The sequence below is a fragment of the Catharus ustulatus genome, chromosome 20 (genome assembly GCF_009819885.2).
Source record: "Catharus ustulatus isolate bCatUst1 chromosome 20, bCatUst1.pri.v2, whole genome shotgun sequence".
Classification (NCBI taxonomy): Eukaryota; Metazoa; Chordata; class Aves; order Passeriformes; family Turdidae; genus Catharus; species Catharus ustulatus.
This window is the reverse complement of record NC_046240.1, coordinates 8,156,354-8,184,293: the sequence shown is the minus strand read 5'-3', so window position 1 is coordinate 8,184,293 and position 27,940 is coordinate 8,156,354. Positions and strand designations below refer to the sequence as shown.

The window sequence follows — 27,940 nt, the reverse complement described above, 5'->3', positions numbered from 1 at the left end:
TACAAGATGCCAAGTGTTTCTCCTCCAGAGCTGCAGCTTCACTCTCAAAATGAACAGCCAAAAAAAACCCTGCAGGTCAGAGTCAGGGAAGGACTTACCTACTCCAAAGCCTTTGTTTTCCTGGATGTGAAAGCACAGTCAGATTTATAACAGGGAACACCTCCACTCACTGATGATGGCACCAGACTTCTGTGAATTAAGAAATACTTAACTTGGAACAACACTGTCAAAACTGCCCTCACAGAATGCCTCCTGTATTTCCAAAGGTAAAATCAAACTTCTGGTTTGGGAGTTTTGTTTTGTTGATTAGATAAATAATCAGAACAGTTCAAATCATGGGCAACTGCTTCATTCCAGTGAATCTTTATCTACCCCTCAAAATTCAAGGGCTGCATTCAAGACACACTCCAAGCAATGTAGACTGAAGGGTAACAATTCATCTACCAGTTTTGAGTATAGTATTTAATGCACAGAATGAAATACTCAAATCATACTGGGTTCCAGGTTGGGGTTCACAAACCTGTTGTGATCACCAAGTACAAAACATCATTAAAAGCTGCCATGAGCACACTGAAGGCCAGATGAGAACCTGGACAATGTGAGAGACAAGAACACACTGTCCAATGGCAGCCTGAGGTCCAGTTTGCAGAGCCCAGCTGGCACAACCTGCATTTCAGGATCTGGATCCTAACATGGAAAAAGGTTTCCAGTATCTGCTATTCCAGAGTCACTGCTTGGCCAAGCAATGCAATTCCTGACTTGTCCTACACTACCAGGAGCTGTAAACTTGTAAACTACTCTGCAGTCCCAGAGAAATGGGGTTTAAACTGATACCTATTTAAACTTTACTCCATATAAGCCAAATTCTTCATAAAATGTCTGATAAATTAACCACTTGCATGTAAAAATGACACAAATCTTGGTTCTGTAACTGACAACACAAGCAATGGTTCATTTGCACTTCTATAAATTACAGTTCTGCACAGTAAAGCACAACTTACACTCATCTCAGGTATTCAAGTTCTACCCCAAGAAAGGAGAAGTTACTATAATCTGGCTAAAACCCTGGAAATTTATGGAGATACCTTAAACAGAGCTGTAACAATCTGGCAAAAGGAGAACAAGTATCCAAATTTTAAGTCATGCAGAAGAGTTTACAGAGGTGCTGCTTGAGTTCTCTGCACATGGAATGACTGGACATCCATCATGGCAGATTTTGTTATTACTGAACTTCATGTACAAAAGCTCATTTCAATTAAAACATTTAATGAAAAACAATGGTTCATTTAAACAGCTGAACTTGTTTTGGGTTTTTTTTTGGGGGGGAGGGTTTTCTTTTGTTTTTACATCTACTGTACCATTCAAATGTTTTTTAACCAGCTTACATGGCATCTTCAAAGGTACAAATAGAAAAGGCATCTTTATAAATAGAAAACAAGGGGATTTTTTCAGCTTTTATTATAAATTGACATGACATACAAAGTTTACTGAACAGAAGTAATTTCATTACTATTTTTGGGGGGATCACCAACTTTTTGTGCAAACAATGCTAGCCTTCTTTTAAGCATTAAGAGCATAACTGCTTAAGAAATGACATAAGCAATAATTCTAGAACTACATCTCCCCTAAAATAATCTATTTTTTTTACATATGTGCACAGCTTTAGCAAATTAAAGCCAGAGAGAAATGCATGATGTACTATCCAGAGGCATAATTAGAGTTTGCTAAAACTCAAGAGAGCTGGCAATTCAAGGAGTTTGTAATGAAAAGCTGCAGTTTCCCTCTTTCCTATTTTGTACACAAAATCAGTGACTAAGAACTTAATACTGGATGACAAATCACATCCACACCATTAGTTAAATAGTCTCACAGTTAAACACATCTTAAGGACCATCAAGATCAGTATTTACATTTTATAAATTTCTGAAGACACCATTAGAAAGCTTATATACCCCTTCAACAAATAGGGAACTGCATCTCATGGTGATGGAATGAAATAAAAAACAAAATACCTGTATTTACAGCAGCATTGTTCCTTTATAAATAAAGAATATGAAAAATGAAATATTTTAAGGATAATAAAAAATTGAGGTGATGTCACTCAACCACAGTGCTTGCTGGAATAAAACCCTTCGGTGCTGATACTGTACCAGTAGTGAAACCACTTTCCATTGGAAAAAATCTGTAAACGTATGCATAAAATGTGTTAACAGCAGTGCAAAACTGCTCAAATATAGTTTAGTCAGCATCTTAGTATCTGTATTGAATACAATACATCACAGAATACTTACATAAGAAGTGCAACACATTTTCTGGTCCAATTTTACAGTGCATTTTTCCCTCAAGAGTGGCATCTCGAAAGCCAGAGCTAAGCCCAGGGCCTGGCCTTGCAGTCTGTGCTGAGGCGAGAGCTCCGCGGGGACGCAGCGCCTGCAGACGGACACCAGGCTCCAGCCTGAGCGTGGCACCCCAGGATGGGCCACCCCAGGCACAAGGGGCTGCACCCAAATCCTCTCTGTAGCTGTGTAAATGTGTAATAAAAATACAAAGGAGCTAAATGTTCAAGTTTAAAATGGTACACTGGGCGATCAATACATCAGAATTATCCACGAAACCCAAACTGCTGGTTAAACCTCAAAAAGCCAAGGTGGAACTTCACTGTGTCTGGAACGTGAAAAGCCAAGATCTTTCCAAACAGGCACAAGACAAAGGAAGTGCTAAGTTCACCAACTTTGATAATTTTAGTGTAAAAAAAATTGATTTGTAATTTATGATCAATTGATAAATGATTTCAAATACAAGGATCAAGGTTAAACTGTAAATAGTCAGACGTTATTTTCACAAAAAGCTAACTGGAGAATTTCTAAATAAGAAAAGCAGAAACTGTATCCCAATCCCCTTTCCCTAATGTTTCACAACTTCATGGTAGGAAAAACAGCCAGATACAGATGCAAAAATCTTAATATAAAAACGGTTTTACATATACTTAAATAATGTAAATTCCATAAAGTTCTTAAGACACTAATTACTAAAATTACAAAAAGATTTTTATATTGCTCTTCATGCTCAAACTCTTAGAATATTGTCAATACATCACCAAAACCAATATACGTGAAGTACTTGCATAAGTAACTGAATAAAAACCCTGTTTAAACAATATCCTTGTTGAAATCATTTATTTCCATCCAGCAGTGCCTGTTTGGAATCCCTGTATTTCTGTGTGTAATTCTTTATAGAGCTCATGCACCCTAGAATGTCACTTCAATGCTTGTCCGTTGAATGACAATTGACTTTTGACTTCAGAGCTTCTGCTTCTTGCTCTGTTTTGTGACACCTGAGATGCTTTCCACTTCTGAAATCCTCTCTCTCATGGTATTTTCACTGTATCCATTTGCTGTCCCACTTTGTTCCTCAGAAGATTCCTCATCTGTCGGGGAGGTCGATTCTCCTTTCTCCAACTTCTGCTGCATCTCTCGGAGCCTGGCCACAGCTTTGTCTATGGACATGATGCTGATGAGGTTAAAGTCATGCATGCTGACCAGGTGGAGCATAAAGTTTCGACACAAGTTCTTCTTAATGATTTTTTGTCCATAGTTTTCAACAAACAGCATACAGGCATGATTCATTTGATTGTCAGCAATAAACCTGGCAAATAAGAAAGCCATCATTAGGCAAGCAAAACATTTTCAAAAGCAAAAAGATACAACATGATTTATCAATGTAGCTACAGAGAGCAGCTATTACACAGTCCAATATTTTTTTTTTCAAAGCCCAAATGCTACTAGGCACAAGAACTTCTTTAAAAGCTTAAACTCTCAAAAGCTTATTACAAATTACCCTTTAATGATCCGTTCTTAAACAATCGAGCCAACTGAATTTTAAGTATTTAGTGCATTGCAATGCAAAATGATCAACCAAATCTATACTACAATTTATTTTGTATCAAAGCACATTAACATACCCGTGCTTCATAACATGAAGATTCCATAATTTCATCACTTCTTTCTCTCCTTCGTTAACATCAGAAAATTCTTCAATTTGCTGGAGATTGGGAAGAAGGATAGGAAAAAATACAAATACATCCATCAGAACTGCCAAGCAGTGAGAGCATACCCAAAATTCAACTTACACACAAAAATATATTAAAAAAATTCAGGCTCTGCAGTCAAAAAAGTTAAAAAATGTCATTTGATGCAGAGAGTTTTGATGGTTAATTATATCCTTATTATATACAGGTTATATCCTTATTGTATATCCAAACTGTGTGCTCCTGATCCAGCATCTCCTCTTTGAAGAGGAGCAGCCACAAAAAATGAAAATTTGTTCAAACACAAGAGGACTGAACTAACTTCAAACTGAAGGTATACTTGAAAAAACAAACTTTGATTCCATGAATTTCCACCAACAGTGGCTCAGCAAAATTTTCTACTCCTAAAATGCAGAATTTTCACAACGTATGCCCAGATACTTCCTAAAACAACTTCAGATCATCTTTTAAAAACCGCAATCCACTTAAAATAACTTTGTACAAAGGGAATAGTTACAGTAATGGTTTTCTCCCGAAGCCACTCCGGGTCCTTCTCATCCTCACTGTCCACCTCCATCTCCTGGGGGCGGAGGGGCAGGCAGGTGTCGCTGTGGAAGTAGAGGCGGTTGTGCCCGCTGCTGTACGTCCGCTGCTGCTCCACCTCTCCGTCCTCTGACTCCAGGAACTCGGACATGCTCGCTTTCGTGCGCTTTGGCCTGCCAAAGGAGCAGTCACTGCTGTCACCGGCACATCAGAAATGCAAATACTGACAACAGGCACTCATTGATGCAATTTATTTTTAGCTCGAGCTTGTAAAAATGTTTGGAGGGGGGAAATCTCTGGCAATGAAATAATTCCCATTAAAAACCCAAGAGTTCCTGACCCAACCCTCCAACTTCACCTTTTGGGGAAGAAAAGTTTTTGAGTAAGGCACTTAAAGAGAGCTACATTGTTATGAACAGGTCTCTCAATTGGAAAGATACAGAAAAAGCATGGGTGATGTTATCCTCCTTGAGTTACATTTTATTTAGTCATAACAGTGAAATTTAACACTGTGTACATGCACCTGCAGATTCACAAATCTCCAAGTTTCACAAATCCGGTTTACAGGCCAAAAAATTCTTTACAGGAAGAGTGCTTGGGCACAGGAATGGGTTGCCCAGGAAAAGTGGTGGAGTCACCATCCCTGAAGGTGTTTAAAAAGACTGGATGTGGCACTCGGTGCCATGGATTGGTTGACAAGGTGGTGTTAGGACATAGGCTGGACTTGACCTCCAAGATCTTTCCCAGCCTGGCTGATTGTGTGCCCCACACAGAGGCTGTGGCAGCTCCTACCTGCACACCAGGATGTGTGTGATTGGAGTCCTCTTGACGGGCCCGTTGCGGCTGAAGGCGAAGCCGGGCTGGCGATGGATGTCCTGCGGGTTCCCCGCATACGAGCCATCGTAGCACTCATTGATGGACACGTCTATCCGAGCACCTTTTGGATGATACTGCAGCACAGTGGCAAACACTCAGCACACAGTAATGACAGTGCATCAAGAGGTTTCAACAAGTAACCTGTAAATTCTGAATACCTTAAATATCACCTATCAATAACCTGATACAGTTCTAAGTTTCCTTTCACAATGCCCAAATAATTTTTAACCTCTAGAAGCAAATCACACTAAAGCCTCCCTGCTCCGTCCTATTTTACTGTTTTATATAAAACCACTCAAAACTAATTCTAATATTAAGCAAAGTATCAGCAAAAGATTGCTTGCAAGAACATTTCTAAATTTCCTAGAGCTTCAAGAGACTTCCAACCAAATATAATTACATTGCTTTCTACATCAAAGAACACATTGATGCAAAAGCAGTAGCTGCATTTAGAATTCAGCCTCCAGTGGTCAGCATTATTTAATACACATATTTTTTTAGAAAAAAAGAAAATAAAATCCACAATATTTCCCCTCCATGTAACACACAAACATTCACAGAAAGCAGCTTCTAACCTGCAGATACAGCCCTAAGCTGCAAACAGAATCCCTGCATTTGTAGTATCTTTGACAGACTGTACAGAGCTTTATAGTGCTGAACTGCAAAATGGATACTTACAACATAATTAAAGATAAATCTGCTGTGGCAGAGTTTAAGATGTTTGAGTAAACTATAGAGTTTCCGACAGTTCAGTGTGCACCAGGGGCAGTGCAAGTCGTCGCGGGCCTCGGTCTGCTGCCTCGTGTTATTGTTGTAAAGGAACTGATGCAAACAAAGGGACAGCAATTAGCACCAAATGAGTTTCATTCATTAACTTCTAACCCCCAAAACCAAGTTGGATGTCGTTAATGGAGACCTCCACAGCAATAGTTAGATCTTGGGAACACTGGATCAGCTCTGTGTACTGAAACATTGGTATTTCAAGAATTTTTTTTCCCATTGGAAACCCACCTCCCCCTCCAGCAGGCTAACAAGGAATGTCCTTTGTCTTTCAGAATATCAGAAAGACAAAGTTTTCCCCCAGAAAGATTAGTTTTCTAAAATACTTCTGTAAAGAAGAGTCTGTGGAATGGCTTTCAGTCTGTGAATTTGAGACTCTTTAAGGCATCCACAAAAAGGGCAGTGGAAATTTCCACCCAGCTCCCAAGCAAACATTTTAATTCCACACAATATTTAGATTCTAGTTTTTCCCTCTAATGATTATTTTCAATACCTGGTAAAATATTCGCAACTTCTGTCGAGGTTCATTTAAAACATCTCTCTCTTTCCTTGTTTGAAGGTCTGTAGGCAAAGATTCTTTCACAGCTGAAAAAAACCACATGTAGACATAGATTTCTTTGGTGCAGAGGAATAGACACACACTGTTTCTTACCCAAGTATGGAAGTGCTGAGAAGGGCACTGCTGCTGAAGGAAACAGGCTACTTAAATGTCCTTTGACATAAGTAACAGCAACAAGGAAATCTGGATGCTCAGCTTCCTCCACAAACGTACAGGCAAAACCATTTCTAACACAAGATTATCTCCAGTGTTGGAGAATCATTCAAAGAACCTAAAAATGGTCAGGGGTAAAAAGCAATATTTTTCTTACTCCATTTAAGCAGAGGATTTTTTTACGTATAGCTAAAAGCTGGGAAATAAAAAACATCCCTGCTTTCAGATTGCTGCATTCAAACACATCACCTAAATTAGATTTCAAAAGTTCCACAAGTCTCTAAAGAGGCAGCAGAAATGGAAGTAAACACACAAAATATTTAACTGAAACTTTAATCCTTGAACACTAAATGTCTGTGTAATGGCACTGCTCAGTTGCTTCTGAGTCTCTTCCATACACTTTAATCTCTAACAGCATTTTGATTTCACACAGTTAATAAGAAACCCTACATAACTAAGCAGGTTTATAAATCTGCCCTCAAGAGAAACCAAATCATGACCCTCCTTGCTTCTGAATAGTGAGAAAGATGGGAAAACAAGGCTCAGCTCTACTGACCTAACTTTTAGAAGATGCACTTATTTTGTATTTAATATTTTCAAGAAATTTTGTCTTCTTTGTGTATGAAAAAGAGAGGAGGCATGATACTTGGGCCTGCACCACATCAGAGAAATCCCAATTCCATGGCTCGGTTACTTTCAGAACTTTGCAATTACAGCAAAGTTTAAGCTGCCATATTTAGAAAGTCTTTGATGTCTTTATTCCACTGGTCTGCCTTGGGAAATATGCTGAAGTAAGAGGACAGCACCAAATTTATGGACCATTGGGAAAGATGTACTGGATCTTTATCAGAATCTCTGATGGAAGTTTTGTACAGTTTTCACTCTCATGGTATTCAGACACTGCAAACAGCAGAACCATAATAAATACCCTACAGTGCTGCACATTACACTACAATACATTTGTGTATGACAGTTGGCTGCACTATTTGGGAAGGTTGCTCTGGCTGTTACTTTACCAATTTAACGGAACATCTAGCTTTTCTGATGGAAGGAAAAATGGATTTCAGGTTACACTGGCAATGTGGTCTTGCCATGCTCCTATTGCCTCTACATTTGTTACAGTAAACTACCACACACCTTCTGGAGTTAGTCAACTCAACTCTCATTTCTTTTGCAGGTCTGAGCATAAAACCTGCCTAACAAATTACAATACAGGTCTCCAAGAAACTCTAAAACACAAGGAAGCCTGGTACAAGGAAGTAAAGACAAAGCAGAACAATTTCTACAGCAAAAGTTCAAGGACCTCCAGGTTCTGTTGGAATTACTTCCTGTTTGTGTGCACTGTCAGCCATTCATCCTAATGGAAGAAACCCAAGTGTCTGCAGTCCCTAGCTCAGGTACTCAATTCAGGAAACAGGTATCAGTCTTATTTAAATATTCTTGTACTTTTTCTGAAGAGAAAGATGCTTGTAGGTTGGCTGAGGATCTTAAGGGTCATTCTAGACATTGGCTTCTGCACAGGTAGGGTGGAATTCTTCTTGCTTACACTTTTTTATCACATTAAAGCTCTAAAAGCAGCACAGAGTCACCAATCTTAGAAAGTGTCACCATTAAGTTTCTCAACATTTACTGTAACAAAACTGCATAAAAACCACGTTTGGAAAAACAGTGCTTTTCTCAATTACAGAACACTAATTGGAGTGAGTAGGGCACACCAGACAAAACCAGAAATCCTAGTGATGGATTTCCCCCAATGTATTTCACAGAAAGATTTACAAGCATTGTATATAATCACTTCAATATTGTCCTGATGTTTAGCTTTTAATCTTAAAAAATTTACAAAATATGGGACACAACAAAGCCCACTCAGTTTTGCTTTTTCCTGTTGAGAATAACCTGAAGCAGCTGCACCAGTGAGCCCTAAGCACACATGGGTTAAGCAGATGATTATTCAGCAGCAAAACCAAAGTTTGCTTACCTATAGTCTGAGTAGGTTTAACAGAATTGGGCTTGTTTTCTTGAGGGAGGCTTTCAGAATTTCGTGTTGCAAGAGGCTTAGCTATAGGAGCTGTAGACTTATCATTTGTGTCTCCTGTCCAACGAAGAGTAAACTGAAGTGTAGGTCCCTGAGAAAATGTTTCAAATGGAGGCAACCTCTGGAGAGTGGGGGAAATTAAAAAAAAACCAGAATAAGTGTCTTCACAAAAACAATGAGAAAATATTCACAAAATGTAGACTGATGGAATTTATTTTAATGCAGGTAAAGGCTGGTCAGGATAGTTGAGCTTGTAACTGTACTTTTACTAAATAATTTGGATCATCTCTTGTTTTTTCATAATTACATGATAATGTTGAGACACAAATACTTTGCAACCATCTGGAATCTTCATGTTCTGTTCTTCAATCACCAGCAATTCATACTCTCCCAGGACATGTGAGCATGACTATGGAAGTGCATACAGTCACTGCATCACTGAGTGTTGATTCACCTCAGTCAACAACTTCTCTCTTCTCAGTCTTTCCTCCTACACTGATACATCCTCTTCTTTTCATCACTACATTTCATCAGCACTCTCTTAAGGTAAGATCACACCTGTCTGGGTTCCTCTTTTTTCCCCTTAAATATTCTGCAGCTCCTTTTTGATATATCAAATTTGTTAGAATACCAGATTTTTTCTAGGTCAGGAATTCAGAAGCCACTGAAAAGACACAGCTGCCTTACTTACAGTAGTTGACATCTGCTTGTGTTAATGATCCAGTGTAGTCAAAGCTTTCTAAACAGAGAGCTAAATTAAAATGTATGTCCATACATTCCCAAAGAGAATTATTTCCTGTGAAGACAGGTCTCTTGGCCACTAAAACAATCCATACCTTCCCATCCAGAATTGTTTCCCATGTTGCTCTTTTCTTGCTAATTGGACACTCTTCCATTTCCTGCATGGCCACTTCATATTCTCCATCCAGAAGTTGCAAGCGTCTGTCAAGACAAAATATGTATTATGTGTAAAAAATGCTCTTCTATTGTCTGTCTATTAAAATGCACTATTGCACAGCAGTTAGATTTCCATGAACCTAAAGACATCTTCAGGTAAATTTATTTGACAAGGTCTAAATCTTAGGCAAACATCATCCATGACAAAGAAAAATGTTAAAGACTAAACCAAAAATATATACATTTGAATGCATGATTTGGTTCAAATTTGCTGCAAATCAGTCTCATTTATACAATAGCATGTCTGAGAATGTCCATGCTTATCATCACTACAAAACCATATCCTGTTTAGCATACTGAAACTCTCCAGTGGAATTAAGTAATAGAAAAGAACAAAATACTGTCAAGATGTCTAAGAAGATACAAACTAGAAAAAGACATTTCTTCAAAAACTCTTCTCAAAATATACTTCTAAAACCCTATTTGGATAAAAAACCATTTTGTCACAATTAGTTGGAGCTAGTTTAAGCAGCTTTTTCTTCAAGTTCTGTTTTTATTGATAAAGAAATCATCCAAATACCTCCCTCTACCTGAGACCTGCATCTGCCATGGAAAGGACTCTTATTTTCATGTACTACATTCTGGCTATTGACACTATGATTCCTTTGCAGCACAACCAACCAAATTGTCACCCAGGAAATGGTCTGGTCCTTATCTTCTGAACTGAATCTAGAGTGCTCTGAGCTATTCACATTTGAGTTCACCCCACTCCACTTTCACTTATTAAGCAGAATCATGATAATAAATAATTTAACTACATGAAATGTTACAATTCTAACTACTTGTTTGATTGTCCTGTAGTAATGGGGAACTGATGTCTTTCTGTAGGTGTCAGCAGAATGAGATTTGTGACTATATCAGCAACAGGCTGGTATGGAAAAAAATATGGCACCCAACAGAGTGTAAGCAGTAAGGGTATTTCAGAGACCTTTTCTTTGTTTAACTTTTTAATTATGCTGTCACTGATCTTTAAGAGAACCAGAGAAATTACATCTGTCAAAAACTGGCAAGGAACAGACAAATGGATGCAAATTAACAGGGCAATATTCAAGTTCACAGATGGGAATTGTTTACAGTAATCATTGAATAGGCCTTAGTATAATATGTGTTATGAAACCTGTAGGTTTTTAAAAAATATATAACAAGCCTAAGCTCTTATTGTAAATAACAGCTAAAATACAGCCAAAGACAGCCTACACTGTAACAATGAACACATTAAGTTTGTTACCAAATTTGTATTGATTAATAGAAGCTGTATTTGTATTTACAATATTACCTGTTTTTATCAAATACAGTCATTTGTGCTACAAATGTCTTTTCTCCATCTTCACGATTTGAAGAGTTTCTTTTTCTTCTAGCTGGAAGCTCCTCATTGACATCTGCACATCAGAAATATGGTATTCAATCATTATATAAGCACAGATTCAAAAGAACCAAAAGTCTCTATGCACTCACAAATTTAACTGGCTATTGTGTCAGATGTGCCACACAATAGAGAAGGACAAAGCAATGAAAGAGCACTTAGCTTAAATGTATTTGTATTATTCTTAAGTGTAATTGTATTATTCTCTCAGCATAAAGAATTTGGGATTTGATCTTCCTCATCTTGTGGCTATAAAATAGTGAGAAATAAAGTTTTTCATTCTACATGTACTCTCCAAGGCTGTAACATTTCTGATGTAACACATCTCAACAGGATTAAGAAAATAACTTTAAAACATTTCTTATTGAGGTATTTTTCTATTGGTTTGTCATTTAGTTTTGCTGAGAAACACTGACAGCACCCACAGTGAGTCAGTAGTGACCAGAGTTGGTGGAGGAATAATTACACTCTCAGTGACCACAGGGCTCTCTTGCACTGCTCACCCTCCAACACTGCTACCTCACACCTTCAGCATCACATCAGTATCAAGTGCTGTTAAATTTACACAAAACCAGAAGTACCATTTCTAGCTACCAGCTGAATTTCAGCCCCAGCTCAAAAGAGACTGCAAACAAATGAAAGGTCAATCACTCAGTTTCTACTGGCCCTTGTCACAGTGTGACCCACACTGCTCCTCAAGACAATTCCATGCATGCCCACAAGATAAACCCTGCAAAAGCAGATTTAAAGGTTGAAGTTACCAATGTTTTCATTAGTTTCACCGTTGATCAGTCCATTAAATTCTCTCCTTCCTGGGCGAGTGACTCTGAATAACAATGAGTAAGACTTCACCATATGGCTGTTGCTTGGTTCAAACTCATTGCTGGAAACTGCAAGTGATGGGAAGTTGCCTGGTTTTATTTGGCTGAGGTCTGGGTTTAAAGGCACCTGCTTTTTACCTGTAGGAACCTGTCTTATTGGACAACTGACATCCTGCAGCAAAACAAGAAAGATAAGGTTCAGGTTTTTAGACTTCAAAGTAAAGACATAACATATTCAAATTGATGCCATTTCTAAACTGCATTTGTTCTGCCAACTTTTGAAAATAAGCTTATAACAAGCCTTGAACAGATATAAATAAAAAAAACCTGGAATAAACCCAGATATTTTTAAATGTAAATAAAACACTGGCATTCTATATCCCCTTCTGGCAGCAGCCATCTTTCTCTATATGATTAAAATAACACTAACATTAAGCACTTAGAAAGATTGCAGAACAGTCATTAATACTAATTTAATTCTGTTTACCTGAAGAAATTAAATGTTTTGGTTATATATATATATTTCTCAAGGGCTTCCTATCTTCTCCTTGCAATATTTCAAAGTGCATTTTGTGCTATCTGTGAGATAAAGAACCACTTACCTAGGATTTATTATAAATCAAGACAAGATGGCCTAAATATGAAACTTGCAGCAAAACATTTGGAATAACCATTAGCACCCTCCTGATTGCACTACATTTATCCATACTATAATAATTAGCAAAATTGGTTAGAAACAGTATTAATTCTTAAAAACCTGTCAAATCAGCCTAGCTTTAGGGAAGAGCACACAGCTCTGACTGCAAATCTTTCCCTTTCTGGTTGAAACCTAAAGCACTACTGAGCCTCCCATATTCTCACAGTTGGGAGGATAATTTGCTAAGTGATGTGAAATAAGCACAGCTAAAACTGCAAGTAAATTCAAAGATGCTTTAAAAATAAATATAAAATTGTTTATGATTCACAGTAGTTAAAATCTGCAATAATTGCAATAATCAAACTAAAAAACACAGGTACAGAAAAAGCAAGGGAAGAGACCAGAGTTGGCAGATAACTGAGGAATTCAAAACAACTACAATTTGCACCTTTCTACCCCTAAACTCTGAAAGACATAGGCTACTTTATGATTGCCTGGTTTCCTCAAGCCTCTGGACATCACAACAGAATGAACACTTTAATGATGTGACACACAAAACCTGAAATAAAACCAGAAGTGGCTGAAATTCACAGCGAGTGGATGTGATTTACAAGCTAAAATCAATCAACAAAGTTGAATGCTTTTTAGAACTCATTTCTCATAAAGTAGTGCAAAATCCAAGAAAAAAACAACTTGAATACATTAGTTCTTAAATTTAAAGGTTAATTTCAACAGAAGCATCACTATATGGCAATGTTACTTGGATATTCCAGAAGTAGGTAAACATTTTGCTTTAATACATATTAACAGTTTGCCAGATCATTTTTACCTTTCGTTTCTTGTGGCAAACTTTCACCAGCAGTACTTCCAGAGTGACAGAATTTTGTTCATTCTCTGAGTTTTGTGATGGCTTATCTAAACAGAAAAGTATTTTAGGTTCTGAAAAAGCAAAGCTCTATTCAATGATATAAATTTCATCTGTAATTACTTTTTAACCACAGGCATCTCCCAGGTACAAAGACCTCTAACCACATTCTTAGTTTCAACTCTCCCCAAACTTACTCCAAATTTCCACTTGAAAATATATTCTAATTATTCTCATATTAGCTGATTAAAAGGCACAGTTGATTTCCAGAGTTTAAAAGAGCAAGATTGTTACCTTTTTATAACAGAGAAAAATGTTATGGGTAGTTTTAAGGACAGTTAGAATACGCTAATTACAGATGGGTCAAATTATTTTCCTCAATTTTTTTTCTTTACGCTTTGAAAATCTAAAATTTAGGTTTAAGAGACAGATGCTATTAAATAAGAAAAAAAATTACATCACTCCACTTAAATATTATGCAAGGTTAAATAAATGCACAATAGCTGTTAAAGAACTCTCAAACAAATTTGAAAAAAGTCTTAGAAAATAAGACTTTGTTTCAGAGGCTGCACAATAGATTTCCTAGAGCCTGTAATTCTCAAGGCAGTTGCTGCCAGTGGTGTGATCAGCAATGGCAATCAAAAATTAGAAATATAATTTTATTTTAATGGACAAACAGCTTTTGCTCTCAGAGCAATATAACTCTTCATTCTGGTCAAGGAAGTCCAATATTCTGTATTCTGATATGGAGAGGCAAATCCTTATGTGCTCAAAAAATATAGAATGACTTCAAGTCACTAAAGATTTCCATAGCTTTTATAATTGTTGACATGGTCTTTCCTTGATTTCTAGACTCAACTTGACAATTTTTTTTCCTTACACTTCTATTTTAAAGTAGAAACCACTGAATCTTCCAACCATTTGAGGGCTGTCAGATTTTTTAAAGCTACTTCAAACACCAAAGACACACTCCCAGAAAATCACATTCTTCAGGAAAGAATTGCTTTCCTCAAGGTCTATTTCAGTTTGAATAGATGATGGCTGGATTCTGACTAAAACCCTGAAGGCTTATCTTCTTAACATTACAATTACACTACAACATTTCTAAAGCACTACTGAATTACAACTAATGAGACAGGCTGAACAGTAAATTAAAACCTGCATCCAAACAGCAGAGAGTAAAAACATTCAAGTATTCCCCTCACATATCTCTACTAATTTCCAAGGTGTTATACAAATTAACAGTGGAATGAATCAATTGGCAAACCTACCATTTTTATGGAAGAACCCAGTAAATGTAAGTTGCAAATGAGCAGATAAGCTAAACAGGAAAAAAAAAAAAGAAAAAAAAAGAAATGTTAGAACAAATAAGTGTTTTCTTCTCACAGCAACCACTTCACTGATGCTCAGTGCAGAACTGGAATGATTCAGTCCATCCTTTTAACTTGGAAACTGCCTGGATACAGCAGTTACAGTTGATGCAGAATTGAGCAGCAGTTTTGTCTTTACAGACTCATTCTCTCTGTGTACTTTACGACTTGATACATTAAAAAAAAAAAAATTTGAACACTACAGTAGGAGAACATTGCCTGAAGACAGATCTTGCCTTCACAGGCAGTCAAACACATTTGTTGGACAGCCATCAGCAACAGAGTTCAGTTTTGGTGGAAATATTCTAGAACTTCAGCCTGAACCACAGTCTTAATGTAGATTCCAAGAAAACCAAACCAATAAGTATTTTAAGCTTGGTAATGGGAATCTTTACAAGTGAGAATCTGCACCTTTAGAAATAAAGACTATCAGTTACATCAAGTCCATATCATTCAGAACATATGCAATCAAAATAATAATTGCATCTGTTTTGTTTCACAGCCTAGACTATTCTGCTGACCCATCTTATTTCAAATCGTAAAATTCAGAGCATATCTAAACCAAATATTCATAAATCTGAATTAAAAAGGGTCTCAAAACCATTTAATATTTCTGAAGTATATATTGAACAAAATATAATCTGTCCCACTACACCACCAGATGCAACTTTGTGCACCTTCACTTCTCAGGCAGATACAACCTGACACTCCACACTTATTTTCAAACACAAACATTCCCAAGAGCTCTGAGATGATCAACAGAGCTGCCCAACAGCTCAAGCATTCAAAGGACTCTATCTACACCAACTTGCATCATTCATCCACGTTACTTTTCCACACTAAAGCACATTTTGATAGCTTTGAAGGCACAAAAAGCAACATACGCAAATCAATATTCTATGTTGTTTCAACAAAGCAACTAACTACAATGTATGGAGCAAAATATAACTAAGAAAAATACAGTAAATCCATAAAACCTCTTAGAACACAAAATTTGTAAGTTTGTTTCACAAAACTTTGTTTTGTATCTAGCACAGCTGCCTCTGAAGTAGTCTAATGATTTGTAAACACTGGGAAAAGAACAGGTTAAAAATAGCAAGTATACAACAACAAACTCCAAGCAATAAAACTTCACGATGTTTTCCCAATTCAACCTAATTTTTTTACTTTTAATTCCAACACACACACAACTGACAATCTAAAAAACAAAGTTAAGGTAAATACCTATTTGAGGTTTCTATACACACTTTAGGAGATTCCACAACAAATACTGGAACTTTATCCCAACACTGCTTTTCTCCAGGTTAGGTGACCAGCATACATACACACATTTTAAAATTCTGGAAGCAACATTTCAAACAGCAACTACTTTGCTTCAAGTAATGACTCTATCACTTGCACTTTATCAGTCAAAAGGGTTTTTGATTCAGTCCATGCATGCACTCATTTGTACTCCCATACACAAATATACAGCAGGACAGTACCTGTGAGATTCTTGTTCTCCCTTCATTTTCTCTACTTTTGATAACATGTCATCTACTTTGAATGTTTTCCTGTGAGAAAAAAAGCAAAAAGAATAGTTTTACACAGCCACTATAGCCACAATTTACAGCAAGAAAATGTATTCAGCCTGAACTTTGACTTGATTTTCCATCTAAAAGTGTCTATACATACCATTCTAACCTTCTCTTCAGAAAACACCCTTTAGACACATATTTTTTTTTTTACACCTAGTATAATATCTCTGTTATAAGGGACACAACTGCTTCTCAAACAGTATCAAAAATAATGCAAGGAATTAAACCCAGACTTTGCAACAGTAATCCTACTGCTGGTAAGAAGTTTCATTTAACAGCAACATATTGAAACTCTTGCAATGAACATGTTTAACCACACTTCAGCTTTGTCAAAGAAAATCTTCCTGTTTTACTGACACTCATACAAATCAGGAATTGACATGTCAGCCCCTCAGTCATTATTATTTTAATCTTGATCAGAATAATGAAAAACACTTAAACTCCTATAGGACAAAAGAGTTAAAAGCCTAATTAAAACCCCAAACCCTTATTTCTCCATACATTTCTATTAAATGGCCACAATGCAAAGAGCAATGAATTTGGAAGCTACCACTGGAGCACATTCAGAAGACAATGACAACCAATGACAGCAATGTCACAGAGAATAATCACTTCAAATCTTTCCTCTCTGTAGTTCTGACATCAGTCTGTTCACTCTCGTATGTTCAGCCTGTTCTAGCATACATACAATTTCATGTTCATTGCTAAATAAAGCTTACTCATGGGCAGAAGTTACTCAACATGCTACAGAATAGTCTTTCCAGTTTTCATTAAGGGCAAGTTAACACTTGGATCTAGATGGCCACAAAACTGTACTTGACTATAGTGACAAGGCAAGAGAGTGAGGACACCTTTCTTTCACATTTATACCTTAGAAAAATGGAGTAAGAAGAACATAAACAGTTGCCAAATCCTAGTTTTCTTGCAGAGGGAACAATGCCATGCTCTGGGGAAGTGGGAAGCATTTGTCTACAGAAATACCCTGCCTGAAGAAACACTGATGTCACTCTGTCCGCAGTCAGCACGTAACGTGAGTGATTGAGTTACACATCACATGGTGACTGAACAGCAACACTGGGCAACAAAAATACAGGGCTGCACTCAGACAACAAGGAGAAAAACAATTATAATTTGTGTAGTAAACAATCAGTGATTCAAAGCTCTACTCAGCCCAAGAGTCACACATATGACAGACTGAAGAACTGACTCACCTACACTAAACCGTGGGATTGTTCAAATGCACATTGCAGTGCTCAGCTTTAAAGCAAGAGGTGTTAAGAACAGAGAAATTTGATATAAGTTTCAGATTCTAAGGTAAAAATGTCTCTGTGTGCACTTTGCTCCAGCTCATCAAAGTCAGCCACTGTTTTGCAGAATAGCAAGTTTAGAAGGTTTCTCCAGACTGAGGAATTGCTTAAAACAGATTTAGAGCAAAGTTATGTCATGAGCAGAATAAGAGCCAAAAACCAGCGAAGAGACAAACATGACCCCAGAATGAGGGAAAGTTAACAATCTCATAAAACATACTAACATCTGACACAACTTGTATTTAGTATGTGACCATTATTGATCCAAAAAGAACAGTGGCACAACCTTTGCTAAATCCATTAGTCAAAACAAAAGAGCCTTCCTAAAAAAAAATAATCTTTCCGAGAAACTAAAAATAGCAACCAATAAAATTTTTTTGCCTTTGAAGTTAACTTGTAAGAGTAGAAATTCCTTTAAAATGAATTCCTATTTATGTTACCATGTTCCCATGCAAAACAGACAAAATTAAGTTTTTGTAATAACCACCCCTCGCACTCAGGATTTTCAAGGCAGCATTTACTTGTGTAACAAGTACGTGCATCTTGTGCATTCCTTTCTCCACCCACTCTTATTCCAGACAAGAAAAGTAATAATTAGTAAAGTATTATAAGTCACATCATAGCATGCCACTATTTTGCCAATAAATAATTTCTTTATCCAAATACTGTGTGTGAAGCAATTTTAATAACAGTAACTTCTTTCCAACACCATAATTTGGTCTAATAATACACTAACACCTGAAGACAGACCCAGAGACACAAAGTCCAGTTCAGCTCTCCATCAAGTATCAGCTGGCCAAAGCCCACCACCTCTCCAATAAACAGCAATTTTAACACCCTTTTAGCCCAGGCTGACACATGCCCATTAACTATTCCCTACGACCATTTTCATGTGCTCTACGCATTCTAAGTTTTCTAAACACTTTCTCAGTATTTAACATATGGAGCAATAGCAATAGATAATTTCCTGGTAAAAAAAGCAGTTTTAGTTCCCTACCTCCAAGTGATAAATTTGTCTGGCATTTTTCTCAGACTATCATAGAGCTGGAGGTAAAAGATGTGGAGCCATAGTTACTATTCTTTAAGTAAGGTCTATTAAGTTTGGAGATTAGTTCTTTATATTTTACTTATGACACTGTTTACTGAAATGGCAATCAAACCAATTGTAATCAATTTAACAATGGCAACATTTATGAGTTCTAGGGGAATAAATTAATGTACATGTATAGTGCACATAAGCAGGCTAACAGTGATGCAGTTCCAGAAAAGACTTCTTTGCAAAGAAATCTCTACTAACACTTTCACTGAAACCAGTGTAAACCAGCTGTACTGAAACCAGAACATAGATTTTTCTTAATATAAACCTCAGGATGATCTTCTCTACTCCAGATATTTTCTGTCTTTTAAAGGCCCTTCTTCACCAAAACAATGAGATCATAGACCTGAACTCCTTGTGTTGAATGAAGAATAGTGATTCAGGTCTTGTGCATATCTGTAAGCATTTACCAGCACAGATCAGTAAACAAGGATCTCACTAATCCCCTCAGGAAGTGCAGTTCAGACTCTTTTGCCAAACTCTAAGTCCAAACTACCTTTAAATGACATCTTCTGTGGTTTTAAGTAGGCTGAAAGAGAAGGGCCACAGTACTGACTGAGCATGGAAAGGGCAGAGGGAGCCCACGAGGAACACACTTCACAATTATTTTCTGGCTTTTTCCCTTTCAAATATGCTTGCTCACTTCTGTTGCATTGTTGTATTTTTATAAAGAAATCATATTGAAATCTTTTATTTAATCTTCCTAGACCTAATTACAAGCATGACTTCAGTAAGTCAGCATCGTGAGAACTACTGAAAGGAACAGCTGTAATCTGTTATTAGAACACCTCCCAGCTAAACTCACAGTTCTAAAACAAAGTGTTAAGAGAACTGGTAAAAATCAGTAAGTTTCAAACAGAAACCAAACATTACTTGTGCAGCTGAATCAACTGGAATGTGGAACAGAGGATAACAACACACAGGCAAAGAATTGTCTCTTGCTTCCCAGCAAGTACAGCAGATATCCAACAGAACACTTTCAGGCAACACACATATTTCAATCAATAACTAATTGATCCAAGCAAGAACTTCCTGTAGTACAATTCTAGTTAGAAAAACCAATCAGAACTAAACCACAAAAAATAAAACAGCCTGAAAAGAATTACTTAACATTTTGTTCCGACTCATTTTAAAATAAGTTTAAAAATTTATTTTGAAAACTTTCATAAGAAAAAGTAAGCTGTAACTTCAAGTTAAAAAAAAAAAAAAAAATCGGATCATTACCTGTCCTAAGTACCTGAAGTTGTATGCTATGGATTCAGTTTTAAGAAAAAGTTATATTGTGCCATTAAAACTCATAGCAGGGACATTAAACAATATCCAAGAGATCCAATAACGCCATAAACAGCTCCTTTAATTTAAATAAAAATATGCAAATTCTATTGATTAACAGACTATGCAAATATTACCTCCCTTAGATATACATACAAAGTTTAAATTAGAATTGTCTGTATAATCACATTTTGTTGCATATTTGTTGTACCTAAATCCCACAGCAACTGTTTCTAAGCGATAAGAACTTCGGTGCTAAAATATTTCAAACTAAATGTTCAGGTTACAAAAGAAATCTAAACTGTAACAAAGGATTTTCAGTGAAGGGGAAGTGTCTGGTAGGGTCTTGTGATGCTGCTGATAAATAATTACACTGCACTTGTCCCTCTGCAGTGTTTCTGTGTTTTCAGGCCCATTGACAGGCAGCTGGAGCACCTCACACGACAGCAATGACTATTTTGCAATATCAAAACTGAAGCCCACCTCTCAGGTATAACCAACTCAAAACAACCTTTTTAAAGTATTTGCTGGAGTTCTTCTAAAATACTGTAAACAGACCTGCTTTATTTTCCAGTTTTTAAAATAACTACAGAAATAATTACTGGATTCTTTCAAGACTAATTAACAAAGCCAGTAGTTTTGTATTTGGGTTTTGGTTAGGTTACAGTTTAAAACAGAATGTTTCATAGGATTATGATTAAATGCCATTGATTACAAGAGCTGAGATGTAATACAGTAAGTTCTCCTCCAAAATAGAAAACAAACACGGGAGAATTAGGATTCTGCAGATAGTTCTCCACATTTGAATACTCCCAGTATCCACAGAAGTCACATGGACAAAGCTACACATACACTTAACACTGCAAAAAAATCTCTTAGGTCTCAGAAATCAACTGTACACTGAAGTATGCATTTCAAAGTTCTTCAAAAAGAAAACAGGAGGTCACCCTCCACTGCTTTTTGGACTTCTGCTACTTGGTGAACATTTTAGGATTATTTTATAAAAACGATTTTACCTTTTGATATTTGTTCGGGAGTTTCTGTGGGACATGTAAGTGAGAGTTCTGTGCAAAAATATTGGCTGCAGGGGGGAAAAAATAGAAAATGGTTATGTTTTAATTAAAATTTTCTACAAGAACAAAGTAAAGGAGTGATAAAACCAATTACTCACTGCTATTAGATTCCGGGTACGCAGAAATCTGTAAATCTGTGTTGGTTCTAAGAAAAAGGAACACGAGTTATCCAATGCAACTTATACCTCCAGAAAAACGGTCTTACAATGATAAATAGTATCTAACTTCCTATGGCAATTACTTTGAAACAATTATCACCGCCATTAAATGATGTATCTTCATGTCCAAATAACTCCAAGTTACCACACTCAAGGTTACTTCAAGTCTACAACACAAAGTAACTTCTTGTTTAAGGTGCCACAAATCAGGGGTCACAACTCAACTCAGACTGCTCTTGCTTTCTACAAAATGTGTTTCTTACAGGTTTTATATCATTAAAGGGTAGAAAAATATCTCAACATATCACATCTATGGTCATATAGGTAAGTTTTCTTCCTGAAGTTAATGAACACATCTGCTACGGTACCAAAATAGCACAATAAATTTACACAGTCAGACAATTTGGATTCTGATTGCTTTACACTTCTGGAAAGTACCAAGGTCACTTCCAGCAGCTACTGAAACAAGAACAGGAGAACAGGGACTGTCAGTTGACTATGATCCATTATGGATCATTCTAAGGTGGGAAATTAATGCTGTTTTTAGTGAAGCAGCTACTGTTTCCAAGTGTAAAATGAGAGAAGGTAATTCAGCTGTTCACAAAATGGACACTAAAGCACAGCATCATCTCAAACAGCTCTGAGGACCAACGTTCAAAGGATCAAGACCTGCCTACAGTCAAGAGGAGGACCTTCAGTTTAGTTTTAACCAATTAAGTTAAATCAGGACAAGAAGGGTTTTGTCTGGATCAGGTTATTTCTAACAAGAATTCCAAACTAAACTGAAATACACCCTATTTAAACTGAAATAAAAGCCAACTTCATTAAGTAACATCAGCAATAAACTTATAAACTACTTAATAATACACATCAAGTGGAGAGAAAAGAGAGAACAGATGATGTATTGATGCCCAGGCTAAGGCTGGTAATACTGCCTCCATTTCCCACATAGAGAGAACAAAGTTTATTTTTAAAGAAATATAAAATTTTCTTTTCACATGACTGTAAAACATTTATTTCAAATAGATGGAAACGTTATTGTGTGGAATTCAGTAATTAGAATTAGAAAAGGACAGCTTTTTATATCCTTTACCCCTTTTAAAAGGTATGATTCAGCCAGTTATGAAAGTAAGACCTCTTAGAACACATAAAGAGATGTATTACTGTTAGAGAAGGAAATCTTAAAACAATCATAGTATTTCCTTTTAGAAGTCTGACAAAACCAGTGAAAACCTGCTTAATGCCAATTATCACAATAAAATCTGTATTTTTCAAATCAAGATAAAAGAAATTAAGATATGTGCACTTTGCCACAAAGTGAAAATACAGAGTAGTCACAACTTTGAGAACGACATCCCAGGTTCTTCAGTCTCAAAAACCCCGTGACATAATTTCTTAATGTATGAAAACATTAAGTTACATTCACAAGGATGTAATTTAATTTAAAGGGAATGCATTGCTGCTTCAACATTCATTTTCCCAAGTGGAAAAACTCTCAAACACGCTCTTCAACCTGCAGAGAGACATATGTCTCACAAGTCTATATTACTCAGCAAAAGCTTAAAATAAATCTTTTATCTTTTCCTAGCATATGACCTTGAAAAGGGACAAAAACAGTCAGGAAGAATGTGATTCAACACTACACGTCAGGATTTTTTTAATCTAGCATTTACCTTCTGCATTTTTCCCATGATATTCACATTACAGGGTTAACATATGTATATATGTATGTATATCTACACTGTAGCTTCCTCCTAATCCCCACCTGCTCAGCTCTGTGCTTCCCTTGTCTGACACACTGAGCCACAGGCAGAAGAAATTTTTTCCACCCTGGGCACTGACACTGAGAAAAGCTCTTAAAACTCAAGTCTGCCACTTGACCCATTTGCAGCACAGTATTTACTGAACACAGAACGCTGTTAAAAGGACTGAGAATCAAACGGCCACACATTATTCCAGACTACACCAAAATCTCCAACATTGTCACCGTCTACGGCAAGTATGAGCATTGACAGCACCAATCCCAAAACAGGATCACGTCTTCAAGAAGGGCATTAAAAATTCCCTTCAAATCCTGGCAACTGCACAGAATTTTTTTAGTGCGACTTAAGTTTACTGCTCCACTGTGCTTTTAAACCAGATTTCCACAAACAACTTTCCAGTGAATTCAGGGGGATTCTCCTCCTACGTGGAACTGCCACGGGGGGGAAATGCCTGGGTCGCAAAGGTCAACTTCCAATCCGAAACCTCGACTAAGTGAAAATTATTGCCAAACAAAGAAAAACCAAGTACAGTGAAGTCTTAATCGCGTCCTGCCCCTGAAAGGGGCTGGAACGGCGGATGCCAAAGAGGAAAGGGCCCCCTCGCCCCTCACTGCCCAGAGCCCCCAGGGGCTGCTGGAGGAGGGAAGGGAACCGGCCGCCCCGAAAGCCTGATGGGAAGTGCTACAGAGAACCAAGTTCATCGCTGGGCGCGGGCACACACACACACACACCCACCCACCCACCCTCGCCCTCCGCCCCGCGGGCCCCGGGCGCCTCTCGCCGCCCTCCCGCACACCGGCCCCGCTCCCCGCGCTTCCGCCCGGGCCCCGCCGGCCCCCGGGCCCCGCCGGCCCCCGCCTCCCCCGGCCCCGCTCCCGCTCCCTCCCTCCATCCCCCGGCCGTGTTTACCCCCGGAAGCCCCTGCTCCCCACAGCCCTCCCCTCCTCCTCCCGCCCTTTCCGCGGCGGCCCGGGCCGGTCCCGCCGGCTCGGCCCCCACTTCCTCCGGCGACCCGGTGCTCACTCTCAAAGGCCTGAAGAAAGAGGTCGTGGTCGGCCTGGATCTGCTCCATCTTCGGCTTTTTCACGGGGGGCAGCGCCGCTGCCGCCGCCGCCGCTGCCGAGGAGGCCGAGGAGCCGCCCGAGTACCCACTGCCTCCTCCGCCACCGCCGCCGCCCGCGGCACCGCCGGATTTGCCGCCGGGAGCCGCCGCCGCGGCGGAGCCCCCGAACCCGCCGCCTCCTCCGCCGCCACCTCCTCCTCCGGCGGCGCCGCCAGCGGAGCCCGAGCTGGGCCCCGCTCCTCCACCGTGCTTCTGAGGAGCCATGGGGGTGGCCCCGGGCGGGCCCCGGCGGGACGGAGACCGAGCGGGGCGGGCAGGGCCGGCCGGGGCGGGTGCGTGAGGCGGGGGGGGGACGCGCCGCGCTCCAACTCCGCCAAGTCTCCTCCGCCCCGCTCCCCTCAGCGCCGCGGCCGCCGAGCCCGACCGCCGCCGCGCGCCCGCCCCCCGCGCGCGCCCATTGGCCGCGGGGATGGCGCCGCGCAGCCCCATTGGCCGGCGCCGGTCCCGCCCCCGCGTGACGCGCGGATGGTTCTGGAAGCGTTTGGTTGGTCCGCGCGCTCGGCGCGCGCCCCCCCCACTCCCCGCCTTTGAACTGAATTCGCGGGAAAGCGCCGCTCGCGCTCCGGCGCGGGGCATGATGGGTATGGGGGGGGCCCCCGCCGGCCTGAGGGGCCGCTCAGTCGGACCCCGCCCTCGCACCCCGCCGGCGGCGCTCCTCCCGAGCCCTCGGGCCGCCCCGGGCCCCGCTGCCCCGCTCCCGGCCGCCGCTGCCCCGCTCCCGGCCCCCGGAGCCCGTCCCGCGCCTCGCTGTGCCCGCCGTGCCCACCCATGCCACCTCCCGCTGCTCCCGTGGCCGCACAGGTGGCCGATGCCCCTCTTGCCTGAGGGGCCGCTCCGCTGTCCGCAGAGCTCAAGAGCTGAGTTTGTCACAATAGAAGCTCAGGTATAAACTTGTATCAGTTTTATAGTGGAAGTGGTTATACTGGGTCGGCCATGAGGTCCTGCATAGCTTTTACTCTAGCTAACCGTGAGGTCTCCTCAGAGCATGGCACAAGAAGTTGCCCATAGGTGCAGGGAGGCAGAAATTCTGAGGTAACATATCTGTGGGTCCGTGAGGAGTTGCTGTGTGCCAGGGAAGCGCAGCAGTGCGGCTGTGCCGCTGCGTTCGGAGCCGTGAGAGCCGCGCTGGGGCCGGGGCCGCTGTCAGGGCAGCCCCCAGCGAGCGGCGATTCCAGCGCGCCCGGGGAAATTCAGCAGCGGCTCCATTTAATCGCCTCCTTATCAGCACTGCGGCAGCTCGTACACAAAAGGCTTCGGCAGCCGTTCCGTTCTGTTTGCTTTCCTTGGCAAAACTTCCCCGGGGTAATTGGACAGGGTAGGGTGGGAATGGTCTATGTGCGAAATACAGCCTTGAATTCTGATAGCAGATACAGCTGTGCTGTACCTCACCATTTCCCTTTATCTTCGAATTTCTAGCGTTAAGAAAAATGAATTTACTGATAAATATTAAGAGGAAAACCATATACCAAAGTCAGTCATGCTGTAAATGTGCCTTACATTATCAATAAAGGGAGATTCTAAAGTGATGTCCCATTTGTCCCTCATTAACCTTATTATGTTTAAAGAAAATATGTGTATGTACACCCCAAACATTCAAATAAGTCTAAGCAAGTAACTTTTATTTATTTTGTACAATTAGAAGCAAGCAAAAGAAATAATTTCTTTTTAGAAAGATGGAAATCATAACAGTTTCTTCAGAATAAATGAACCATGATGTAAGACTGTTGTGTCCTTGACCTGCCTGGTAACATAGACCCCTATAGATTTTACAGATGCATTTATTAAAACCAAAAAATTAAAACATTTTTCTTCGGTACATCTATATCTGATAACAGAAAGCTGCCCATATTTATGAAAATGTGTTTTCTAATAAAGTAGTCTAAAAAAGATGCAGTGAACCAGAGCATGCCTGCCTGAAAGTGATATAAACACATTAAATTAAAACAGCATCTTTTTGCCATAAAGATAAAAAGTGCCCTAACAGAATGAAGGGATGGGGAAAAAGGCAGTTTAATAAGTTTAAGATGATAAATGGAAGAAATAATCAATTGCAAGCCAGGGCTGCTGTTGGAACAAAATCCTGAAATGAAAGCAGAAGTAGGTGACAGAGGTGCTTTCATGCTATGTCAGATTTTCAGTCTTAAGATGGTCAATCCATTCTTGTTTTCACATCCTGTTAGTGGGATTTGCATTTGATATCCAAAAGATCAAATTTGTTTCCTGCAGTTTGAAAGCGTATGCTACTTGTAAATCTCTTTTTCCTATGCCTTTTTGCAGTCTGTGCATGCCCAGTATTCCTGTCATCTTTAATGGATGAAATGCAGTGATTTTTGCCCCTTCAGATATATATGTCAGAGAACATGCATATTTTATAGCACTTTATGGATTTTTGTTTTGTTTCATAGTTACGTGAGTTTGTTGGTTGCCTGCAGTACCACTCTGGCCATACTACTTAACTTTTCAGCTTTCAGTCCTCCAAATTACTGTGTCTCAGCACAAGAATATTCACAAAATATTTTTTTAAAGGAGAAATAAATACTTGTGTATTTGGAACTCAGTCTAAATGAGGGTCAGTGTATTTATAATGCTTTCCTCACAGCTTTAAACATAGATCTGTCCATATAGATTGTTACTAACTAACTAAATACTACTACATATCAGTTTATCTTCTGGGAAATTCACATCATATATAACTTTGGAACAAAAACTTATGAGATAAATATATAAACTTTGGGTCAGTCTTTGTTAAGGATTGGTTCCAGATTTGGGCCATCATGAAAGCCAGGGTCAGTATTTACTAGGAAACATTGTTATTCCACACTGGTAAGGCACTGGAGTGAGGTGTTCAGGGTGTTGTTGAGAATAATAAATCCTCAGTGACTGTTCTGGGTACCTCTGTTTCTTTGTTTTGGCCTTGAGCTAACGAGCAGAGTCAGTGGGATTCAAGGGCATCCAGTATGGAAAAGACTTTACATATTCCACTTCTGTGGTTAAATCCAAGCCTTGCCCTTGTTGTCTTCATTCACACCCTATTCCCAAACCCAGATTTTCCATAAGAGGTGAGGATGCACAAATGCTCCAGAGCTGAGAAAACAAAAACACCTCGTGTAGATGGGAAGGTCCCATCTGTGTCACTGTAAAAACCAGACCCATTTCAGTGACTCTCCTTTCTTTCATTTACACAAATAAACTTCACTGGGTGCTGAGTTAACATCACCTGCAATAGTAATTAATCCATTTTTCAGTTCATATTCTTTATTTTTAGTCTGATTTGATGTAGATCACCAGTACTTGGCCATGGAACTCGTTAGATAAGCTACTCTTCCCTACCTACTTGGAAAACAAAAGTCAACACCCACTAAGTGTTTTCCCAGACTCTTGTAAACAGAGGCTACATAATATTGCACCTGGAGAAAAGGAGCAATTCCAGCTTTCCGGGTAACAGCATGACAGCAATTCCAGCTCTCAGTTACAGCACAGGAGCAGTTCTAGCTCTGAGTAACAGCACAGGAGCAGCTCCAGCTCTCAGAGTAACGGCACAGGAGTAGTTCCAGCTCTCAGAGTAACAGCACAGGAGCAGTTCTA

At 39.3% G+C, this 27,940-nt stretch overlaps 1 protein-coding gene across 1 annotated transcript; it reads right to left on the bottom strand.

Annotated features, from left to right (window-relative positions):
- Window positions 1-1,440: 1,440 nt before the first annotated feature.
- Window positions 1,441-24,559, bottom strand: SUZ12 (SUZ12 polycomb repressive complex 2 subunit). The gene is made up of 16 exons (XM_033076910.2): window positions 24,256-24,559; window positions 21,410-21,456; window positions 21,255-21,319; window positions 16,471-16,539; window positions 14,888-14,937; window positions 13,581-13,666; window positions 12,055-12,286; window positions 11,207-11,309; window positions 9,810-9,915; window positions 8,917-9,094; window positions 6,720-6,811; window positions 6,125-6,268; window positions 5,363-5,520; window positions 4,545-4,743; window positions 3,962-4,041; window positions 1,441-3,645 (listed from the first exon to the last, which is right to left on the bottom strand). Exons 1-16 carry the CDS (start codon window positions 24,557-24,559, stop codon window positions 3,300-3,302), a joined length of 2,259 nt encoding a protein of 752 aa, XP_032932801.1. The 3' UTR covers window positions 1,441-3,299.
- Between the last annotated feature and the right edge of the window lie 3,381 nt (window positions 24,560-27,940).